Source organism: Brachycentrus maculatus, unplaced genomic scaffold (genome assembly GCF_059751285.1).
Source record: "Brachycentrus maculatus isolate JH-2025_06_01 unplaced genomic scaffold, ASM5975128v1 h1tg000175l, whole genome shotgun sequence".
Lineage (NCBI taxonomy): Eukaryota > Metazoa > Arthropoda > Insecta > Trichoptera > Brachycentridae > Brachycentrus > Brachycentrus maculatus.
In genome coordinates this window covers 727,501-750,609 of record NW_028280927.1, presented here as the reverse complement: position 1 = coordinate 750,609, position 23,109 = coordinate 727,501, and the positions used below count along the sequence as shown (strand labels likewise).

General features: G+C 39.3%; 3 protein-coding genes across 3 annotated transcripts in view; 1 reads left to right on the top strand and 2 right to left on the bottom strand.

Annotated features, from left to right (window-relative positions):
* Positions 1-14,818, bottom strand: part of LOC148308153 (acyl-CoA:lysophosphatidylglycerol acyltransferase 1-like) — a 491,071-nt gene extending 476,253 nt beyond the window's left edge. Inside the window, exons 1-2 of the mRNA XM_088262206.1 lie at positions 14,685-14,818; positions 6,596-6,807 (exon numbers count right to left, since the gene is read on the bottom strand). Coding sequence (XP_088118332.1) covers positions 6,596-6,807; positions 14,685-14,695 — 223 coding nt within the window. The 5' untranslated portion in view covers positions 14,696-14,818. The remainder of the gene's footprint in view (positions 1-6,595; positions 6,808-14,684) is intronic.
* On the bottom strand, positions 7,427-14,826 carry PlexA (plexin A). The gene is made up of 2 exons (XM_088262198.1): positions 14,685-14,826; positions 7,427-14,345 (listed from the first exon to the last, which is right to left on the bottom strand). Exons 1-2 carry the CDS (start codon positions 14,743-14,745, stop codon positions 8,458-8,460), a joined length of 5,949 nt encoding a protein of 1,982 aa, XP_088118324.1. The 5' UTR covers positions 14,746-14,826; the 3' UTR covers positions 7,427-8,457.
* Positions 14,827-18,936: 4,110 nt separating this feature from the next.
* The window catches only part of LOC148308151 (fumarate hydratase, mitochondrial-like), a 21,129-nt gene continuing 16,956 nt past the window's right edge, over positions 18,937-23,109 (top strand). The window contains exon 1 of the mRNA XM_088262203.1: positions 18,937-19,132. Within this exon, the coding sequence (XP_088118329.1) occupies positions 19,013-19,132 (120 nt within the window). The 5' untranslated portion in view covers positions 18,937-19,012. The remainder of the gene's footprint in view (positions 19,133-23,109) is intronic.

Below are 23,109 nucleotides of genomic sequence, written 5' to 3'. Positions count from 1 at the left end.
ACTTTGATATTTTAAAAAGAGAGTCGGTATTATCGAAACCAAAAAAACTTGTGATATTGCATTTTTAAAGTTCACGACAGCAAAAATGTCTGCCTAAATCGTTATTTTTCTCATCACGCGCCAAATATTATTTAATAAATTTGGGGTAAATATAAGGGCTGGTGTGTCTCCCCACTCTTCACCCCAGCTATGCAACATGTATGTATTTTAAAATATTCTATCCTGATCCATAAAAAAACTAGACTACAATACGTGTAACGAAGTCTTACAAAGGAAACACCTCACAACCGAATGGGGGGAAGCGACACAGGCGAATATGATTGTATTTTTTAGAGTACATATTTTAGAATCGTTGTAGTCCTTATAATACATTCTTACAAAATTGACGACTACAATTTGAAGCCGACTACCACATACTGACGTAACAATTTGTGCCCTGGGATTGAAAGCACGAAAAAAATTCGAGAATTACAAGGAAATATGTACATACTACATACAAACTTGTTTATTTATTTTATGTAGAAAAATAACAAATATCTATTATATACGAAAATGGACAGTTGAAGCAGTGTGGAGCCGGGGACTGTTTTTATTTATATTTACTTATCTTATTTGCTTTGTACGTTTAACCTCGGCTCGTAACGCATGTCTGTATTGAAAACTATAGTGCATGTTGGTCTTCGGGTCGACCAAAAATCGCATGAGTTAGACATTTTGTGTAGTTTTGAGTGTGTAAATGGTGCTATGGTGGTGAAGGGTAGTATTGTTTGCATGCTGTGTTAGTGATTGTCCTGACGAAGAGACGGGTACGTCTCGAAACCGGTAGACGTAAAAATCTCGGTGAGTGGTTATATACTAATTTTATTAACATTTTTGTAAAAAAAAAAATAAGTAAAAATGACTAACCACAAAGTAAATGCTTTAAATATTAATAATATTGAGAATATTATTTGCTTTGCTTTAAAATTTGTTTTTAGATTGTTATATTGTATTATTATTTTCTAAATGTATTGCTTTAATCATACTTGTTTTTATCCATTATTGCACCATTTTCCCTTTTAATATATTTTTACTTAACTTTTTTTTATTTGGCACATTTTGATTTCAATTTCCACCTTATATATTATATTATAGCACTTTCCGAAAATGGAACATTGAAATTAATCATTAATAACTTTTTATGTACCATTACGTATGTTAAATGTAAACAAACAAAAAAGGTATTTCTTAAAAAAAAAAATAATAAAAAAAAAATAAATATATATATATATATATATATATATATATATATATATATATATATATATATATATATATATATATATATATATATATATATATATATATATATATATATATATATATATATATATATATATATATATATATATATATATATATATATATATATATATATATACATATATATATATATATATATATATTTAAAAATATTTACATATTTATTTATTAAAATATTTTGTGAACCAATCTGTTACATATAATGGGAATAGAATAAGATGAAAAAGAGACAAAAAAATACACCCTCCTAAAATCGATCTCAATAAATACTATATTATATATCAACCCAATAGAATTTATATCGGGACATATAAATTGGTGTGAGAAAAACAAGAATTGTCGTCATGAAAAGTAAATACAATATCGAAGGTAAAAAAAGCATTACAAGATAATTTCGTTACATACAGCATGCCTGGGACAAAATTAAATTACGTCGTTCTTCCTCACAGGCGTTCGACAAGCGTGAATATGACGCGGTACAAACACTTTCACGTATTACGCACGCATGGCTTCAAGTTCACGATATTGGGGTGAGCGTAATAGCCATACCAGCTATCTAATACAATCTTTATTACGGATATATTCAATGCTAGGTTAAAGGGGTAGAAGCCTAAATGAGTCACATTCAGGAAAGCGAATGTCAAATAATAAAAAATAGTGCATAAAAAATATTAACTTGTTATTTACATTTAAACCTCGGATTACGAACTTTAAAAAAATATCATATTTATTTGACACGTCACCCAGTGAAAGGACGTTTCTCCCAGTGTCAAGTCTTATTTTTAAGAAGTTAATTCGTACCATAGAACTGTTCATAAATTGGATTGTTCGTAATCCAAAACCAATTTTCCCATTAACAGTGATATTATTATTTTTTTAAATTAAGAAAACATTAAAAGTGATATTTTTCCACAAAACTCTGTACCTTGCTGTATTTCGGACACATCGGACACGTCGATCAAGGATGTAGACAAATCCTTAGTCTATCCATTTTACTGTTTTTTTTTCCAAAGCCGTCTTTAGGTGCATATTATGAAGCTGGTCCAGTTTTTCCACAGTAACGTTCAAGAAGTATAATAATAATAATAAACCATATCAGCCCCTAGGTGGAGCATATGGAGTCCACAAACTGTCTCCAGGCTGTGTACAGAAGTATGTTACATCTTATTCGTAACCCGAAAATTTGTTTGCAAGGCGAGTGATTTTTTCGTGGAAACTTGTTCACGACCAAAACTGCTCGTAATCAGAGGCATTTGTAGCTCGATTCATTTCCGTAACTGTTTTGAACTATGTATTAGCACGGATTGATACTTTGAACTTTTCCAACAGAATTTGTTTTCGTGAATTCAATAGATTAGCTGATTAAGACGATGAAATGCAATTCAGATATATAAAATAGTAATGAATCTTGCTTACATAGCTAACTATTTATTTTATCATTAAAATTAAGAACTTAATCATGATAAATTATATTATCGACAAGAAAATGTTTCCAAATAGCGAGTGTTGCCATCGCTCCATTCGGAATACCAAAAAAATCTTACGTACTATAAATTTAAATCGGTATATGAGAAAGCATACTTCAAATCTAGCCATACCTATAATCGAAAATATTATGATAAATATTTTTTTGACTCTCCTCTTGCCGTTTTTTCATAGCTTTGATGCCGAAAACCGAAAAGAACGTAGAAAGGCTTTTTGTACATTTTTTTTAACTGTTGTTAAATTAGCCCATACGCTATTTTCCATTTCCGACGTCGATAAAGCACGTCGTAAGACTGCCAAATTATTTTTCCTCTAGGGCAGTGGTTCCCAACCTTTTTATTGCAGCGGACCGGTAAATGTTTGATAATTTTACCGCGGCTCGCTGAGGGCGGGGGCGTTGACTGTTTGTATTTTAGATTGTTTTGATTTCATAATTCTAGTTGAATTGTGTCTAAACATGCCTTCAAAATAAAATACAGTTACTCAAAAACATTCGTTTAAAGTGATTTAACATTTTAACTCACTATGACTTCAAGTCGTTATTTTAATTTGGTAATAATTTGCAGTAGATCAGTCTAAAACTGAGAAAGCAAACTTCAATCTAGCCATAATTAATAGAAAATATTATGATGAATAATCGTTTAATTACCGTTTTTTTACACCTCATATACTTTATAAAGTAATTTTTTTTATACTTTATAAGTAAATTTTCGAATTACAAAAATGACACCGAAAACAGAAAAAAAAACGTAGAAAGGCTTTTGGTACAAAATAAAAAGAAGAAAATCTGTTGATGTTATAATGAAATTTTGTAATTTACTAATTTTTAAGCTGGAATATGGGCAGCCAGGTACCATTTGATCCACGGACAGGTACCGGTCAGCGACCCAAGGGCTGGGGATCACTGCTCTAGGGAGCATAGGCAGTCATTGTCAATTTGTTTTATCATCGTCAACAGAACTGATATAAATCGATGCGTAGTACTTTACTAAGCCACAAGACATCAGTAGCTATGACATATCGCTCACTCCTTTCAACAACGTCATATACAGTCTCAAAAACCGTAAATTTTCAGCTGTGCATGTTTTCGGAATGTCCAGAAAATGTACTTTATCCCAGCAAAAGCGGCATATTTTAAACTTAATATTTACCCGCTACAGGGCAGAAAGTGTTGTTTTTGCATTTTGAAGAAAGGGTATTGTTTAATTTTTTTAACACTACATATTTTTCAAATGGAGAAAAAACATTCAGGTTTTACCTAAAAAGATCTGTTGCACAGTAAAAAGTTCAATAAGTGGCTTGATATTTATTTTTAATACATTTCATAATATTTTTAATCTTTAAAAACGATCTCTTGAAAAAATCAAGTTTTTTTAATATATGACGTTGTTGAAAGGAGTGAGCGATATGTTGCATTATCGATGTATGTATGATTCCTCGTTATATTGCATAGGTAGGTTCGTTGCTTGTATGAAGGTGGATACCCACTTATAGTGAACATGAACAGCTCCGCGGAACTGCGACGAAAACGTTAAGCATTCGCCGAACGTTCGCCGTGCGTTCGCTATTGGAGCAGATCGGAGCGGATGGCTCTCCATTGTACACGGAGCGCGGCTCATGTTCGCTACCGAATGGTTACACAGCCTTATAATTTTTCAATTACTATGTAGTGTAAATATTGGTTGAAAAAATCACATACTGTTTAATTTATTTAAATTATATCATCACCTCAGATCAAAAACTGAAGGCAAAATAAATATTCCTCGTGTGAGATCTTCGTTTGCCCAAAGACATTCTAATTTTATAGGCCCTAAAATTTATAATATGCTCCCACAAGAAATATTATGTTCAGTTGGAAATAAATTCAAAATGCACACAAAAGAATGGCTCCTAAAAATTGGAAGATCCCAGCTGGAGCAGCAAATAAAAGTTTGTGTGTGATTAATCTATGTGTCAGTGTTTTATAATTATATAATCCTATTTTCTAATCCTATTTTCTAATTTTATAATATTAATCCTTTAGATTTTACTTTTCTTTTAGTTCAACTCTCTATTTGCTTTCTTTTTATAATTATTATTTCATATTATTTCAGTCTTACCACCTTTATATTATCATTAAAATAAATATAAAGCTGTATTATAAAAAGAATAAGCATACCCTGCCTACATCAGAACAGGTATCTCCAAATACGTAGTGAGGATAGACAGTGTCCAATAAAAAAAAATAAAAAATATGTTTATATATAAATATGTATAACTTAAGTACAAAATTATATTAAATAATAAACGCTGTTCTGCAGCACTGAACCTCAATACCATTTATTTATTGTTTCGGCATTTACTTTGCGGTAAGACATAGTGTGTGGTAGTTATTATTCAGACCTACCGACGGAAGTTTAGCTTCCGAAACTAGCAGTCATTAATAAACTCAAGTGGTATAAAAACAAGTGTTCCCTTAATCACCTCGATACTACATCAACGTCAATACGGCTGTCCAAACTTAGAACGCAGTAAGGGACATTTTTTTGTAGTACGATTTTTTTTTTCATTTTTGGACTAAGTAGATCTACTTGGTCCAAAAATGCAAAACAAACGTACTACAAATAGATGTCCCTTACTGTGTTTTAAGTTTGGATTTTATTGGATTGGATTTTATTTTGATTTTTTGTAGTAAGATTTTAGTAATTATTAAAAATTAAACACTTGCATAATACCACTTACTGAGTTTTATTTCATTACACACGACAAGTTTCGAAAACTGCAGATGTTTTCATCGAAAGGTGATTTCAAAAACTATCAAGTATATGTTTTTGTAATCACATATCGATGAAAACATCTGAAGTTTTTGAAACTAGTCCTGTAAAATGAAATAAAATTCGATAAGTGGTATTACACGAGTGTTTGATTTGTTTTTAATAAGTCATTCCTCTCCTAAATCCTTTTGCATGTTTTTACCGCACTTTGGCTTTAGTGCGGTATTAGGCAGTTTATCCAGTCGAAGCATTGAGATGACGATATAATTCAAGGAGGTTGAGATAACACACAATATATTTTGTTAACTTTGTGGTATAGTAATATAACACTCTCAGTTAAAGTAATATACAATTTGTGTAGTACCACTTTTAAAAAAACTACAAAAAAAACAAATGTAGACTAGAGTTGACCTGATGATGGAATGATTATTCCGAAACCGGTAGACATGAAGTAGTGTTTTTTAAAGAGTGGTATTACACAAAGTGAACCATGAATGATAAGGAGTGTTAAGGTTGGGACTAACCGGAGTCATTTTGTCGTACCGTAACAGTTACGATGCGAGCATTCGTATACAGTACAGCGAGCCGAGCTGCTCGCCGCTCGTTCCGAGTACTCAATCCAAAGTCGGATGCTCGCCGCGAATGTTACGTTACGAAGAAATGCTCCGGTCAGTCCCTACCTTCATAACACACAATCCTTAAAGTTATGTAACGAGACACTGATTCCTAAACCAAATTCCATTTGTGGAGGTCCTCGTCAAAAAGTTACATTTCCAATATTGCACAAAAATTCCTTTAAATGCAAATCTGTTTTGTTTACTGTATTCTATCGAAATCTTAATTAATGTTCCGACAAAACGTGAACAATCTCGTGCTAAACCAATATGAAAACATCAAATCGCACCAAAACGTAACAATTTTACAAGGTGTATTTCCTGATTACTATAATTTAATGGATGTAACGTTTTGGTGAGGACCTTCACACTTGTAAATATTGCACAGTCGGAGTATGGTCTAGAAAGGCGCCCGTACTGAAAGAGGTGTGCTGAACTCACTGTCGTATCCGGCGCTCCACGTCCACAGCGAGACCATGGCCAGCAGCCAGTGGAAGAGCAGGCCCTCGAGGCGCCAGTAGAGCTGCGGGCGCCACGCCTTGAGCGGCCGCAGCGCCACCATCCACACCACGTAGGCCGGGATGCAGTAACAGTTGTTAGTCACCACGAACGCCACGCGGCCCAACGCCCTACACCACCGCCCCGCGCGACCGCTGCAAGAAACCGCCGCCATCATCATCCCGCGGATCATCATCGGATACCATCCCCGCACACATTGAACCAGACTCCCGGCCGACTCGGCGCACACGGCGCTCCGAGCGGCACTTCAAGTCGACGACTTGAAACGAAGCCGAATGGATCGGCCGCGTTTTGAGACAGGAGGGTTTCCTGCACCTGATAATAGAGGCAACAAACGCCAGACGACACCCACGCCGCGAATATCTTCGCGACTTAAACGAGGACGTGGGCTGTTCGACGTATGAGGAGCTGAAGAGATAGACCGGAGTGGCCAAGGTGTCATTTGTTCCTGCAGACCAATCCGCAGAAATGGGACAAAATAGTAGAATGAAGCCGAGCGCTTCGGACACATTACATCTTCCCCTAGCGATTTGCCATGAAGCGGATGGTCGAGGGTGATAGTTAAAGCTACAAATTTTAAGTGACAAACAATTCCCAAACATGAATGACTCAAGTCGACTGCGACGCTCGTCGGTTCAGTAATGCGAAGGCTTTCATCGTACGGCAGGACGGCGGGCGGCGGCGGCGGCGGCGCGAGGGCGGGGCGGGCGGGGCGCGGGCGGGGGAGCGGGAGGGCGGAATGAAAGGCGGCCATTATACAATTGACAATATTTATTAATGGAATTATACAAGTTGTCTCGGTTACGGTGAGTAGGGTGTGAGTACAAATGTAAGAATACTGTAGCGGCACAGGAGTTACCGTATGCGAGCGTGAGCGGTTGAGGCCACATCGAATCTTCCAATGTATTTTATTTTACTTGCACACACAATTACATTAAATTATTTATTGTTAACATTTATTCTGATAAAAAACATCAAATTCGTGTGGAGATTCAATTGTAAAAAAAATAATAATACATTTTCTTTAAAATCCCGTAATTACACAGGCAAAAATATATAGAAAAACGAATCGGATAAAAGTATACAAGTTTATAGTATAAATTCACGACATTTAACCGTTAACACTAAAATATCTTTCACTCTTAAAGCGTACATATAGAAATATACTCCGAACAGAATGAGTCAAATACGGAAGAGTATTGTATGTTGATTTGTTGGAAACCATTATCGGACCGACGCGACTCGATAAATTATTTAGGACTGTACACTATCTAGTATATACAACATTTCCATTCGTTCGGCCAGATATGTTTGATTAATTGGCAGTAAGCTAAAGGTACATGGTAGGACACATTCGCGAGGGGACATTTTCCGCGACACTTCTCGGAATCGGGGAAATTCAATTGTCTATCTATCAATACTCGTCTAAGTGATTACATACCCTGATAATATATCCCGCACTCTGCACTCCACCGCACTGGAGGAAAATGGGCCACCGCGAATATGCCACTTCACAACAGACAGATATCTTAAACACAACGCCTAGCCGACACTGCTCGGCTAGTATCTATTCGACTCACTTAAACTTATCATATAAATATATACACATATATATACTACATCGATTTAACGCTAAATCAGAATTTCCAGACAAGTTAAAATTAATTATTGCAATTTTTTTCGCAAAATGTTTAATTCATAGTGGAATCGATCAAAATTGCTGCGGACGTCCGGAAATGGCGGCAAGAGGGGGAAGAAGTTCGTTAATCAGTCGCTTCCATGACTCAGTCCAGTGTCATGAAGTTGTGCACTTGCTCCAGCTTGTAGGCGAGGCGCTGCTTCTGGGAGAACTCATCTTCCTCCAGCGTCACGATCAGCTGCTCCGAGTACTTGGACGCGTACGTGTACAGCTCGTTGAGCGCGCAGTTGGTGTTAAACTCCCTCGTGTGCTGGCGAGACTCCTCGGCCAGCATGGCGTTCATGTCCTGGTCCGAGATGGGCGGCATCTGCTTGATGTCCGAGTAGTAGCGCTCCACCCACTCCTTGTACACGGGAATGTCCTTCGCGTACAGCAGCTTGGAGCTCGGCGAGTCCTTGCCCAGGATGTGGTCCGAAGTCGAGCACGAGTCCATAAACGTCTGAGCGATCACGGACAGACACGAGTCCACCGTGTTGGATTTATGGATGTCGAATACGAAGTTCGGGTTCTTTATCAGGTTGACCCAGAATCGCAGCGGGAGACTGTTGCTCTTCCACGTGTGCACGACCTCGGGGTCGGAGATAGTGTGATGCACGGCCTGGTCATCCAAGAAGTCGAACATGTATTTGATGGCCAGGGGCAGCGCCGAGCCGCGATGAGCTGTACTGAAGATGGTCTCGAACAGATCGTCGACGAACTTCTGCAGCGTGCCCTTCGTGGCCAACAAACGCGTGAGATAGATCTCGGACACCATCTTGTTGCCGCGCTCGCCCTCTTTGTGAGCGTCGTTGTCGTGGTGCTTAACCAAATGCCAAAACTTGGGCCCATTATTATGCTCGTATTTCTGGGGACTAGCGGGAGGACTCGCGGAACTGAATTTACTCCGGTTCAATGTTTCGTACGTGTGAGATTTGTCGTTCTTTTCGTTGAGCGTTTGAATATTATAAATAGAATTCTGCTTGGATACCAAATTGAGAACGCCGCCTTCCGGGACTCTGTAGTGATGCAGAGTGTTCAACTTTTTCCACTCTCCGTCTAACTTCGTTGTACCGTCTTCATCGTAGAGCAACAACCTTCCGCTGACGCCGGTTCTCCATTCCAGATCCAAGTCGTCTTTATTAGGTCGTTGGGAATTGGGAGTCGCTTTGTATATAGTGTCTAAACACTTTTCTTTGACTTGACTAATCGTATCGCAATCTAATACTTTGACTTGAACGTTTTCTGTGTTCGATTCTAATCCGCTGACATAGACAGTTTGCTGCGAAATAGATGCGAATACCGTCATAGATTTGAATTCTATAGACTGCCTGATCAGCTTCTCTTCACTCAGGGAGTATCTGGCTTCGGAAGTGATCGCATCCACCGGACCTTTATCGACTTGGCCTTTCATGGAACGGAAAAGCATATAGAGCGGTTCGCCGGCACATTCTCTCAAAAACTTGTACAGTAAAAATGTGAACCACGCGCTGAGCATTTTTTCCGCGACACTTTCTGTTCTTCGTAATAGAAGCTTCGGGTGGCTCTTTCCCTCCATACATTTTTCTATCAATTCGGCTAGGAGAGTTTTCAAAACATCGGTGCAGTATTCCATTTTACTTTGCAGTGTGACCATTATCAAAGAAGCGACATTTACTCTATCTCTCATGGAAAAATATCGGTTACTTTCCAAAGTTCTGATAAACAGTAACAAGAATGTTTTATTCATAATCAATTGCCCGAACATGCGTAATCCCTTTTCTTTCCTCAATAATTCCGGACGATCCCACGACAATACTACATGATCGTCGATATTAGGGAAGAGAATCTTCATGGCGTATGTTCGATAATCCAAGAAAGGTATACCGCCAGTCACATCGCCGGTGAGATCCGTCATTTCTGTTTGAAGTTCGGCAAAAGCTTCCTTGCACTCGGCGGCTACGCGTAATTCCAGTATATCCATTTGTTCTTGCATATTTTTAAGAACCCTTATGCTCTCGGTGGATTTTCGTCGATACATAATCAAAAAGGCGATAAATATGCATACGACTGCAATAATGGTAGCAACTACACCTGTTATCACCGGTTTCGTAAAAGTACCGTGAAGTCCTGCGGGAGACGAGTAGGATAGCTTTCCGACCTCAAAACGCAGAGAGTGGCCAACTTTGACGACTACTTCGGGCAAGTGCTGATCCGCCACGCCCAGCTCGTCTTGCGTGGGAGGTCGGCAAGTCAACTGGTGACGAGATAAGGATGTCACGTTACAGTAGCTGGTGCCTATCATCACTTCGACGTCAGTTTCTTGCGAAGCCCTATCCAAATTTTGTCCATTGATCGTCAGATATTCGGACTTGTAATATTTTACGTCTTCGTCAAATTTATCATACACCGGATCGGGATACAGTAAAAACGGACCGTAATTTTTTTTCGATGAAAGATTTCTTACGCTCAAAACGTCATCCATGTAAAAGCCGTATTCTAATTTTAAGGGTTTTTCGGAATCCAGATCGCGTCCATCCACGTCTATGGAAGGAGACTCGCACACCATGTTAGTATTCGACGAAACTACACAACGCCCGATAAAAATTTGACTGTCATGAAACACGTACATTTGAGGAAACTGAACCGAGCCCAGATTTCTACCGACGATTTGTATTTTGATTCCACCAGCGGGAATTCCTTTCGGCATCCTAGTTTGACTGGCGACACCGGAATCGGCGTAATCTATAATCGGGTCTTCGACGTATTCAAACTCCTCTCTATCGAAGGATCTATCGCCTCTGTCAAATTTCATCTTGAGTTTTCCCATTCTCAAGTTATTAGAATGACTTGTCCTGCATACTGCTTCGGTACTATCCGTACTGAGAATAACACACGGCATCTCGTCAATAAAGGCCAGAATATTGCTTCCCGCATTCAAATATTTGCCAGTAATCCTCAATTGGGTTCCTCCCGATTTCGGTCCAAACTTCGGGCTGATTGATTCTATGTACGGATCGACAAACGCAAAATGATGTTTAGATTCACCCCTATAGTCCTCGACTCTCACAACCACCGGACCTTCTCTGGGCTCTTGACTGCCAGGTCCATCGACCGTACATACAATTTGCTTAGTTTTCACGTAATATTTTTCCAGAGGTTGACAGCTTATACCGGCTATTGTAACACCAGTATAAATATCGGATATATTACGACCCAAGTTGATACCTTCGATAGTTATGTTAGTTCCACCTTCCCAAGGACCAAGTAGTGGTCGGAATGAATGAATTTCAGGATTCGGGCAAGTGTGAGTTCGATTTAACCAGACGCCTTTGCCTTTGTCGCACTGATCTTTCACTTCGCATCTATCTGAGCTCTGACACCAGCCACATCCGTACTTTTCTGGCAAAGCCAGACACAATCCGCAGTTATCGGCCATTTCATTACAACGGTAAATAAGGACGTGTATATTTTCGGGGTTATCTAGCGGTTTGGATCCCCCCCAGATAACTGCAAAGGATGCCGTAATATTAGGCGTCTTAGAGGTATACGTAAATTCCATAGACTCGCAATAAATAATGTCTCCCAGTAACTGGGCATTCACACTAGTGACACGACCTTCGATGTTGAATTGGCACACAAATCTAGTTTGAACAATGAACTGACCGATGATGTGCACTTTAACTCTGATAGGTTTTCTCTCACCACACGGAACTAGTATTTCATCGGAACCCCCTGTAGCGTTGATTGTTGGACAAAATCCTGGACCAGAACGGTAGCTCGGTCCTATTCGACTTACCCCCGTTACGAGGATATCGTTCCTACAGTTCTCTGCAGTATCGTGTGTGCAGCGGTGACCGTCGACACACCAATCGCAAGGAAATAAGGAACTCACACACTGTGTACACGAGCTATAGGTATTGCAGTCAAAGAAAGTGAAATTCGTGGCGACGAAATCGGGACCGGAAGTCATCCGTACGGAGAGTTTTGCAGTAAAGTGATGCTGGCCAGTCGGGATAGGAGGGAGTTGATCAGTTCTCGGTGTTGTGCAATTTACTCCGTAAGGTTTTCTGATCGCGTCCGAAAGCAATGTTTTGTCTAAAGCGGTAAATGCACATAAGAATTTTCCGGACAGCGTCGGCAAATTCTCAATTACCAATTCCAGAGTCCGCGCTGTTGTCCTTTGCAGTTGATTCGGATTTACTTGGGTAATAGTTGTGCAACGACCGCTCCTATACGAAATCCAATACAAAGGATCTTTTGCGGCATCCTGACAATTAGATCGCAGACTGCACTTATTTTCCAAGGAACACCATCCGCAATAAGGATCTTTGGCACCGAGACATGTTAAACAAGTGGTGTACACACTGCATTCCTGAACTTTAACTTTGGATACTTTTTTCTCCGTCATTACGTATAAATGCATGAGCTGAGAATCAAAATGCAGATCCTTGTTAACGGGGGACCCTTCGTCGACAGTAATGTCGCCATATTCGAATGCGGACGTTGAGCTTTCGACGACAACTTTTTTCAAATGTCCGCGAGATGTTCCGACAAACACCACCGTATAGTCTCCGGTGGACGTTGCAGCCACAGCCGTAAGTTGAGTATTAAACAGTAACACAGGAATAGCCTCCATCGCTTGCTCTCCTCCCAGAGGGGTATTTACATCTAATCCGCAGAAATCTTCTCCAATTGTCTGAAGCTTTGTACTAACGCAGTTGTGACTAGGGGAAACAAAATCTAGGCCTCGATTGCCTATTCCGCTGAAACATGTTTTGATGTTTTGCATAAATTTCCTTCGAATCGATTTTAGAGAATAAACACAGAGACCGGAGAGTTCCGACGGAGTATTAGTATGTATCGCTTCACTTTGGCTAAACACAGCAAATAGCACATCATCCTGAGCAGTGATACCGAGCTCTCCTGCCAGAATAGAACCCGCCTTGCCTACGTAGGCCGCTTGAACAAGATTATAACCGAAATTCTTCCCCCCCTCGTTGGTGCACGCCATCGGAATTTCGGTATAAGAATAATAATTCTCATCATCTTGGCAAACCCTCACTAATTTACTATAATAAGAATTGGATCCGATACTTTTTAACTGTGTCGTTAGAAAATAACTGAAACCTTCCGAACTAAAACCATAAATATAAATAATAGGATAACGCTCCCTAGAAAGGGAGTTGACAAACATCCGCGTTCCGGTGGTGACGGCCGTGTGGGCCATCAGCAGCATCTTGTCTTCGTCCAGAGATCGGCTGCTGACGGCGGGAACCTCGGAGCGGTAGGGAGAGTTCCCCGTGAAGGTCACTCCCACGTACATGACTTGCGACACGGGCGGATTGGGGGGACCCGGGGCGATGAAGGCCACTGTCGAGGCCGTAGCGTTGTTGGCCACCACCGGCTCCCGTATGTCCTTCACGTCCGAAATGTTGTGCAAGTTGCGAACCGAACAGAGGCCTTGGAACACCGAGCCGCACGATATGAGTCTCGTAGTGGTATAGTCTATGACGAGCGCCTTGTTGACGTTGTCCGTGAGCTTCCTAACACTGCCCGGACAGTCTATCATGACGGAGCACTCGGGCGAGTCGTGCTTGGGGCCGGTGGTGACGGTGGTGGCGAGGTCCAGGTCGGGCGACAGCTGGTACAGCCGGTTGACGGCGCCGATGAAGATGCGGCCCGTGTTCTTGTCCACCACGAGGTGGTTGAAGAGCGACGTGCCGTCGGCGTCGGCGAAGGAGCGCACGATGTCGGGCGGGTGCGCGGCGTGCGCGGCGTGCGCGGGGTGGTGCGGCGCGGCCGCGGGGCTGCAGCCCGGCAGGGGCAGCAGCAGCAGCAGCAGCGGCAGCAGCAGCGGCAGCCGCGCGCGCACACGGAGCATGCTGGCCAGTGCGGGGGACCCGCTCCACCATGTGGAGCTCACATCTACCGAGGGATGTGAGCGAGCTCTCACTCCCGCCACGAGCTTCTCTCTACGGAGCCGCCCGGAGGCGATCCTTAAATCTTCTCGGCCATCTGCAATTGTGATTGAGCACACTGAGAAACGTTCAGCTGATGGACAGTTCATTCGTGCATTCGGGTTTATCGCACACGTAAATATTGTGCGTTTATTTGTCTTCTCTTCTGGATGTTATGAATCGAAACGGCTACGTTAATTATTACAGGAATCTGTCATTACTGAAAGACACAAGTTACAAGTCGCAAGACACGGCATAACATCCTAAACGCGCTCAATATTCATCGGGTGGCGATGAAAGCCTTTGCATTGTTGAATCAAGTACAAGTCGGGATTTGTTCGGCATGCAGTGACTAGTGACTAGTGGGAACGGAACGGAGAGCGGACGCGCAACTTACCCTCGTGCCATGCCTCGTGCCCGAGCAGCGCGTCCCGTGTGCCGTCAGGCCCCTCGTGCATGCGGCCTTCTAGCCGTCACCTGAGCAGCTCTCTTCTCTCGCGAGCATGCGAACTCTGCCCTAGCATGTGGCACCTATGTGCTGAGTGCTGTGTGCTGCGCGCTGTAGCCTACTCGGATATTCGACAACTCGGACTCGGATACTACGTCGCGGGATCTAGCCACTCAATCCCGATATTCCACTCTGAAAGTCAAAAACTATGTTTTACTCGACGAATCTAGCGCTCGATTATACCAAATCGATAGGTACATGCAGCTATAAGCGGGAGCCCAACATTTACAAACCGGCATCGGTCAAAATAAAACATCGCTAATTATCTACAAATTCCGCTCCTAAAACACAACTAACTGATCCTTCATATTCGAAAAGTCACCATCGAACGAGAGCGGACATATTCAAAGTGCGGTAGCCGCCGTAGGTACGCTAGGCGAAGCCAGCCATTTACCGAAAGGGCGCATATGTTTTAATGCCGTCTCTGAGTGTCTTATTTAGCGCGAATTGAGTAGTTTACTTGAATTCGAAGTAAGGCTCGTTGATGAATAATCGAATTAAAGCAAAAGCGAATGTAAAAGTCGAATATGCCTCACCCTGTGTAAGATTTCATGCTTTCACTGGTAGCTATATATCTCGCTATAGCCACTCATCCGAAACAAGACTGAGGTTTTACACTAGTAAATTCACTTAAAATCGAGCACTTTTAACTCTCACACACTTATATCAATAAGCTTTTCCTTATAAAACAACACTAAGGGTTAAATTCACATATTTTTCACTTGTAATTACTTAAAACACCCGGAGCGAGCAGCGACACGCACAACACGGCACACGGCAGGAATTTTTGCTAGCAACTCCGCTGTTCGGGTATTTTCGTTAAAATGAGATCATGTATTTTATAAAGGCGTGACTAGTGCCGAACATTGCCGAAGCTGTAGTAACAAATTTGTCCGCTAGGTGCATCTCACGAACATTATGTACTATGCTTCTTTACCTATGGTAGGAAGATTACATTTTATCATCATTTTCGGAGATCTCTTTACAACGAACATTATGTAATATTTATCTAACAATATTTAATCATTTTACATCACTGTACAGGTCATATTTCGTGCTTCTTACACATCTTTCGAAAAAATGTTAGGTACATAATTTAGGTTATATCACCATTCAGTAACTGCCTTGGAACTTTTTCTTATTGTTTTTCATATATTAATTGAATCCGATTTGAACAAATAAATTCGCATTTATCTAAAGTTGTAACAATGTAATATGATGTCAAAAAATTAATCAGCCTTTTAATACATCGCATTCATGCAAACACTGCCATCTGTACTTAAATATTTCTGCCAATCTACTTTATGTTGGTTCATATCTCTACTGAAGTACGTACACAAAAACAGTGGAAATGATATATTATCGTAGAGTAAAAGCTAAAATGGGTTTTATATTGCTTATGAACGTAGCGGATTTTTTTTTTAATATGAAATATACTGTCAAAAAACAATTTATTTTGGGCATTGTAATAACGAAAGATGAACCACGGTTGATGAAAAGAACCTTTGTGGCTAAATTTTATGAGTATATGTTGAATTATGAATGTGAGGAAACAAATAAAAGTATTAAATTTAAAAATATTTCGATCGTAAAGTCATTTAATTGATTCTTAGCATGCCTTAAGTAAATAATCGATAGTGAATGGGGAAAAAAAGTAGTGGATTAGTCGATAATAATTATGTAATACAATGGTGGCCTAACAATTTGAATATCCACCTTCGACGTTTGGTGGTTGGATCATTTATTTATTTATATACTGTGCTGGAGGCCCCGGATTGTTTATTGGTATCCCAGGAGAGAGGCAATATGCTGCTTAAATTTTAGCAACCGGCTTGCACATTAGAGATGCACTGTATATTTGGTAATTGTAATATTCGAATTCGCTTTTCTGGAAAGAGGTAAAAAACGCAAAAAATGAGACTGAAAATGGAGGTATGAAAGTTATCAAATCAAATGATGGTAAAATATTGACGAATAAAAGTGAAGTGAAAGAAAGATGGAAAGAATACTTTATGGAAATTTATGAAAGTAACGGTAATGTCTCCACCGAGACACCAATAGAGGGAAGGGTGAGTGAGGGTATGGTATGTGAGATAAGTATGTCAGAAATAACGAATGCCTTAAAATTAATGCGGAACGGTAAGGCTGTTGGGTATGATAATATTGCTATGGAGTTTGTAAAATGTGGTGGACTGACCACCCCCACATGAATTCACAGACTATTTAACCTGTGTCTTGAGGAAGGATACACACCTCTGGATTGGAGACGGGCAGTAATCATGCCTTTATTCAAGAGAAAAGGATCTCGCGCAGAGTGTGGTCTGTCGGTAAACTCTATAGTAAGATTATAATTGAAAAAGTTAGAATGGTGATGAAAGAACGGATTTGGGATGTGCAAGGTGCTTTTATGAGTGGAAGAGGTTGCACAGATGAAATTTTTGCACTACGAATGCTGACGGAAAAGTTTTTGGCTAAAAATCAGAAACTCTTCTGTGCTTTCGTGGATTTGCAGAAAGCGTATGATAAGGTTGATAGGATAAAATTATGGAGCGTGCTGGAAAAATATGGAGTAGACAATAAACTTATACAAGCAGTTGCTTCCCTCTACGAGGGCAGCACAGCTAGTATAAGAGTTAATGGGGACATTACATCATGGTTTGCAATATCCAAAGGCGTAAAGCAGGGATGTGTAATATCACCATGGTTGTTTAATCTCTATATGGACCATTGTATGAAAGAGATTAAAAGTATGGGAGTCGGAGCGAAAATGATGAATATAACTGTTAGTTGCATGCTGTATGCGGATGACGCCGTACTGCTAGCGAGCAGCGCGGAGGATTAGCAACTAATAGTGTCAAGAATGTATGATGTATGTATGGAAAATGATCCGGTAATGAATGAAGGTAAGTCAAAGGTCATGGTGTTTGAAAGAGAGAAAGATTTGACAGAATGCAAGATTATCGTACACAATGAATCCCCAGAACAGGTGCAAGAATTTTTATATCTAGGAAGCATGTTCACAAGGGATGGAAAAGTGGATAAGGATATTGAGAGAAGAGTGAATGCAGGGAATAGAATAAATGGTGCTTTTAACAGAGTGATTGGGAATAAGAATATGTCCATGGAAGCCAAGCTAGCGGCTCACAACGGCGTGCTAGTACCGACACTAATGTATGGAAGCGAAACATGGAACTGGCAAAGGAAGGATGAAAGCAAAGTGAACACTTTTGAAATGCGCTCTCTCAGACGAATGTGTGGAAAATCATTGCATGACAGAATTAAAAACGACGATATAAGAAAGGAATGTAAGGCTGAACGAGGAATAATTGAAAAGATTAGGAAGAGCTCTTTGCGGTGGTATGGACATGTGGAGCGAATGGATAGCGAGAGAATGACTAAGAAAATATATGTGGCGAATGTGAGAGGGAAAACAGGACGTGGACGACCGAAAAAGACTTGGCACGATCAGATCAATCAGAACCTAAAATCTGGCGGTGTCAAAAGTCTGCGTAATCGGAGGGCATGTATGACTAGATGTATGGATGTGAAGGAGGCGAGGAGTGTATGTCAGGACAGAAGAGTGTGGCGTTCCATCCTCTCTGCCTACCCCTGCGGCGAAACAGCGTGATGGTAGTAGTAGTAGTAGTAGTAGTATTCGCATAGTATTCTGTTGAAATAGCGAATATTAAACTACGGGTTGTTATAATATAATTGTACAAATCCACGATTCAATATATAGATTTCAAATACGTATCCTGATTGGTCGCGCGATTGCTAATTAGTAAAATTGGCTAGAACTTCTGATGGTCGCGTAATTATGTGGTATCAAGACTACGCCTAAGATTAGGTTATAATAAGACTAAACTTAATTATGGATATTTAGGATGTGCTCAGTATTATATAAATATTTTCACGAATTCCTTCTTTATTCATTTTGTTTTGTAAGGCTTTTACATCCTCTCCCCCTTCCTTACAAGAACAAAGATCTGGAAATAATACTGTAATAAAATACTGCAGAGAAACTTTCTCACCCGTTTCTTTGGTAAGCAGGTACTTTTTATTGATTACAAAATAAGTACCTACTTCAAAAAATGTGATTTTTTTATATCTGGCAATGACAATGTTGAATTCATCTATGCCTGTCTATAAGCTGTATTTTTTGTTTCGAGTTTGAAACGTCACCGGTGTTTTATTAACCTTAATAATAAATTAAAACCATGGCTTTACCTCTGTTCCGACTGTCTCACGGGTGTTCAGCACTTATCTTGAGGGCGGCATGTAAAAATCTTCGAGCGTCTAACGCCAGATTACTTACAACTACAAATGTTTTGGAAAAGGTAAAATAATTTTGTATCATTGCATAATCTATCTTGAACAACTTGATATTTTAAAATGTTTCCAATCAGCTGGAAACGATATATTTTCTGAGTACCGTACGTTATCTAATAAAATCTCCGGTTTTTATCTCAGGTATATGTAATTAATTTACTGCTTGTGAAATATTTTATTGAAATAATAAATTATTTTGTTCATTATTCTTTCAAACGTTTTTTTTTTAAATATTTGCGCCATATACAGTCATTCAACTTTTTTACACGAAATATATATATTCTTATAAAGAGGTAAAGGGATCTTGCATCCCTTGTGTCACTGCGACCATATTAGGTCTATTGTGACTAAAATGAATGTGACAAAAAGTACTACTACTATCATCACGCCGTTTCCCCGCAGGGGTAGGCAGAAACGATGGAACGCCACACTCTTCTGTCCTGACATACACTCCTCGCCTCCTTCACATCCATACATCATCATACATGCCCTCCGATTACGCAGACTTTTGACACCACCAGATTTTAGGTTCTGATTGATCTGATCGTGCCAAGTCTTTTTCGGTCGTCCTCCTTCTGTTTTCCCGCTCACATTCGCCACATATATTTTCTTAGTCATTCTCTCGCTGTCCATTCGCTCCACATCTCCATACCACCGTAAATAACTCTTCCTAATCTTTTCAATTATTCCTTGTTCAGCCTTACATTCCTTTCTTATATTTTCATTTTCAATTCTGTCATACAATGATTTTCCACACATTCGTCTGAGGGAGCGCATTTCGTCCTTTGCACGTTCCATGTTTCGCTTCCATACATTAGTTTTGATACCAGCACGCCGTTGTGAACTGCTAGCTAGGCTTCCATGGACATATTTTTATTTGCAATCACTCTGTTCAAAGCACCGTTTATTCTATTCCCTGCATTCACTCATCTCTCAATATCCTCATCCACTTTTCCATCCTTTGTGAACACGCTTCTTAGATATAAAAAGTAACACTCATATATTCTTGTATGTACCGTAGAATGGGGCTACTTGAACTTTGATGTGTTACTTGAGCCCAGTACAAAAAAAATATTTAAATCTGTATTTGGTCTACAATAATGAACGTGTCGACATGATTCATTGTTTCCCTGACAGGTGACACTTATTGTCACGATACTTTGATCGATACTTTGACCTTTCTAGGGTATTTCTTTTTATCGAAAAAATAAAAATACGTGTGTGAATAAAATAAAGTCTTGATAAACTACTTTGTAAGCAGTGTGTATGGATATTTCAATTTAATACTATTTTCGTACGGCTAAACGTTCTGTCATTAAAATAGTTGTAGATACGCATGCTATACTAATCACAAAATCACACTTTTACGTCATATTTTTCACTGTATAGTGTGCATTTTGTTCTTAAGTAAAGCCTACGTTGAGCTGAGTTCTACCTCCATTGGATGGGACAAAGATGGCCACTGAATTTTATCACGAGAATGGAATTTGTGATTCTTTAAATTCGCCCCTGGCTAGTGCCTGCTTGCACTACTTGTTAAAATCATCGTATTTTACTCTGATTTCTTGACTGGGCTAAAAAATCACAGAAATAATTTGCATAAGTCCATTTGTCCCACACAGTGATGACTGAAATTTAAGCTGAAATACTTAATATACTTTATATTTATTTCTTTAAACATATAATACATACATAAGCCACATTTATAATATTCCTGATGAGAAATTTCCTGACATATGGAATTAAGGTTAACAAGACTGAAAAACAAATAAGAAAACACAGGGCAAAATGTAAAATACAAGCAATAAAAGGTACAATAAATAGGCATATAAAAAAACATACACACAGTACTATTATACTGGTACATTGTGATGTAATATCTTATGTAGTAGAAAAAAATCTCTTTCTCGACTATTTTCAATCTTTCTTGAAGAGTATGCATATTTTTTATCGCACGGTTTATTTTTTATGGTTAAACGGGTTAAAAAACTACAATGTAATCATTTCATATGCGTAATTTGCAATGCAATTTAAACAATTAATGCGGTAAAATGATGCATAAAGAAACAATCGATGTGATCTATTTTGCGTGTTTTGTATAAAAGTAATTCGGAACTGCAAGATATAACAATACATAAGGGAAAACAATTATTCAAGGACCTAAAGAAGTTTTGCTGTACTCTCCTTTGAGTTAGTGTCACGTTCGAAATCACAAACGTCAAACACCTACGATAAATATGCGTGAAGTTGGCTTTGGTTTTTATTTTTGTTAGCTTTGTTGGTAACTCCGTTTTCCTGTGGACGTCAAAATCTCGCCGACTCTAAAGCGCCAATTCGACCTTTTTATGATGTGGCTAAATTTATCAGTTTCTTTATGAAGAGCGTGTCGCCGTGCGGTTTAGGGTGTGTATGAAGTGAAGTTAGCAACAGTTCGGCGTTGTGCGATCTCACACAGTCCGGCTTCTGTCAGTCCGGTTTTTATATAGTCTGTTTATTTTAACTAGTAATATAAATTTTAATTCCATATCCTTAAAAAAATAGAAAAAGAGTACACACTATCAGATCGCGGCCGATGTTTAATGTGCGTGTTTTAGCTGTTACACGCATAATACCGGAGCATCAACATATCAGCGTTCAACACGAGTGACTCAGCAGTAGGTACTTACCTATTCGACTAGCCACCCTGCGGCATGAAGTGATATCGTTTTCTTTTTGAAAATTCGGCATCGCACAAACAACAATGAGCCCGAAAAGAAAACACGAAAATGTTTCTGCGAAGAAACGTAAATGGCTAACATTAGAACAAAAGCTCGATGTAATTAAACTTCGCGAAGAAGGTGCATCGTTTGCTGAAATAGGCCGTGTAAAGGAAATGGACGAATCGTCAGTTCGAAAACTTATTAAAAAAAAAGATCTGTACAAATCTCAAGGTATGGCTACGGCTTCTTGTTTAGCGAAAACTATTACTAGAAATCGAAGCCCTCTAATGGTGAATATGGAACGGCTGTTGTCTATATGGATCGATTACCTGAATCAAAATGGAGTTCCACTCAGTCAAATGGAAATTCAAACCAAAGCATTAAGTATTTACAATGATTTGAAAGAAAAAGAAGAAATGAAGAACGATTTCGTTCGACCGGAAACTGCCGAAGTGTTTACGGCTAGTCGCGGGTGGTTCTTTCGTTTTAAACGACGAACTGGTATTCAAAATGTTCGTATCAATAGCGATTGCGCGAATAGAGACGAAGAGACCGTTCTGAAATATTCCCAAGAATTAAATGAAAACGTAGAAAAGGATAGTTATTTCAATGTCGATGAAACAGACATTTTTTGGAAAAAATTTCCAACGCGCACTTTTAAAGTGTCAAATGAAACATCATGCCCCGGATATAATTTTTCAAAAGACACGGTTGAGCGCTTTGAATCGCATACAAAAGAACCGGACAATCGAACATTTAATCTAGACAAACAGCAAGCTGAAGAAGAAAGGGAATCCGACGTGGATAACACGGAATCGATTGAAACGCCATCGAATGGATTGTCAGTGGAAGAACTTTTAAAAATTATCGGAATGGTTGACTTACTTTCCGAACACATAATGAAAGTGGATCCGAATGTTGAACGCAGTACCACAATTCACCAAACTATAAACAACGCGATTCGGTGCTACAAAAACATGTATGAAGAGAAAAATCAGAAGAAAAGTGAGAATTAAATATTCAATTAATGGACAAAATATTTCATTTCATTAATCTCGTGGTACGATTAATCATGAAATCGTAATTTAAATTATGTACATTTGAATAAATTATATCTAATAAAAATGTTGCTCAATAAAAAAATCTTTTTATTTACAGCTTTTATTTATTTTGGCCTGTCTTCCAAAAATGATCCTAATTTTGGCCCACTTCTTTTCGTTCAATACTTCCAAAAGAAATCAGAAAAAAGCGTTTTACCTGTATTATTGCGAACTTTGACACTTTAA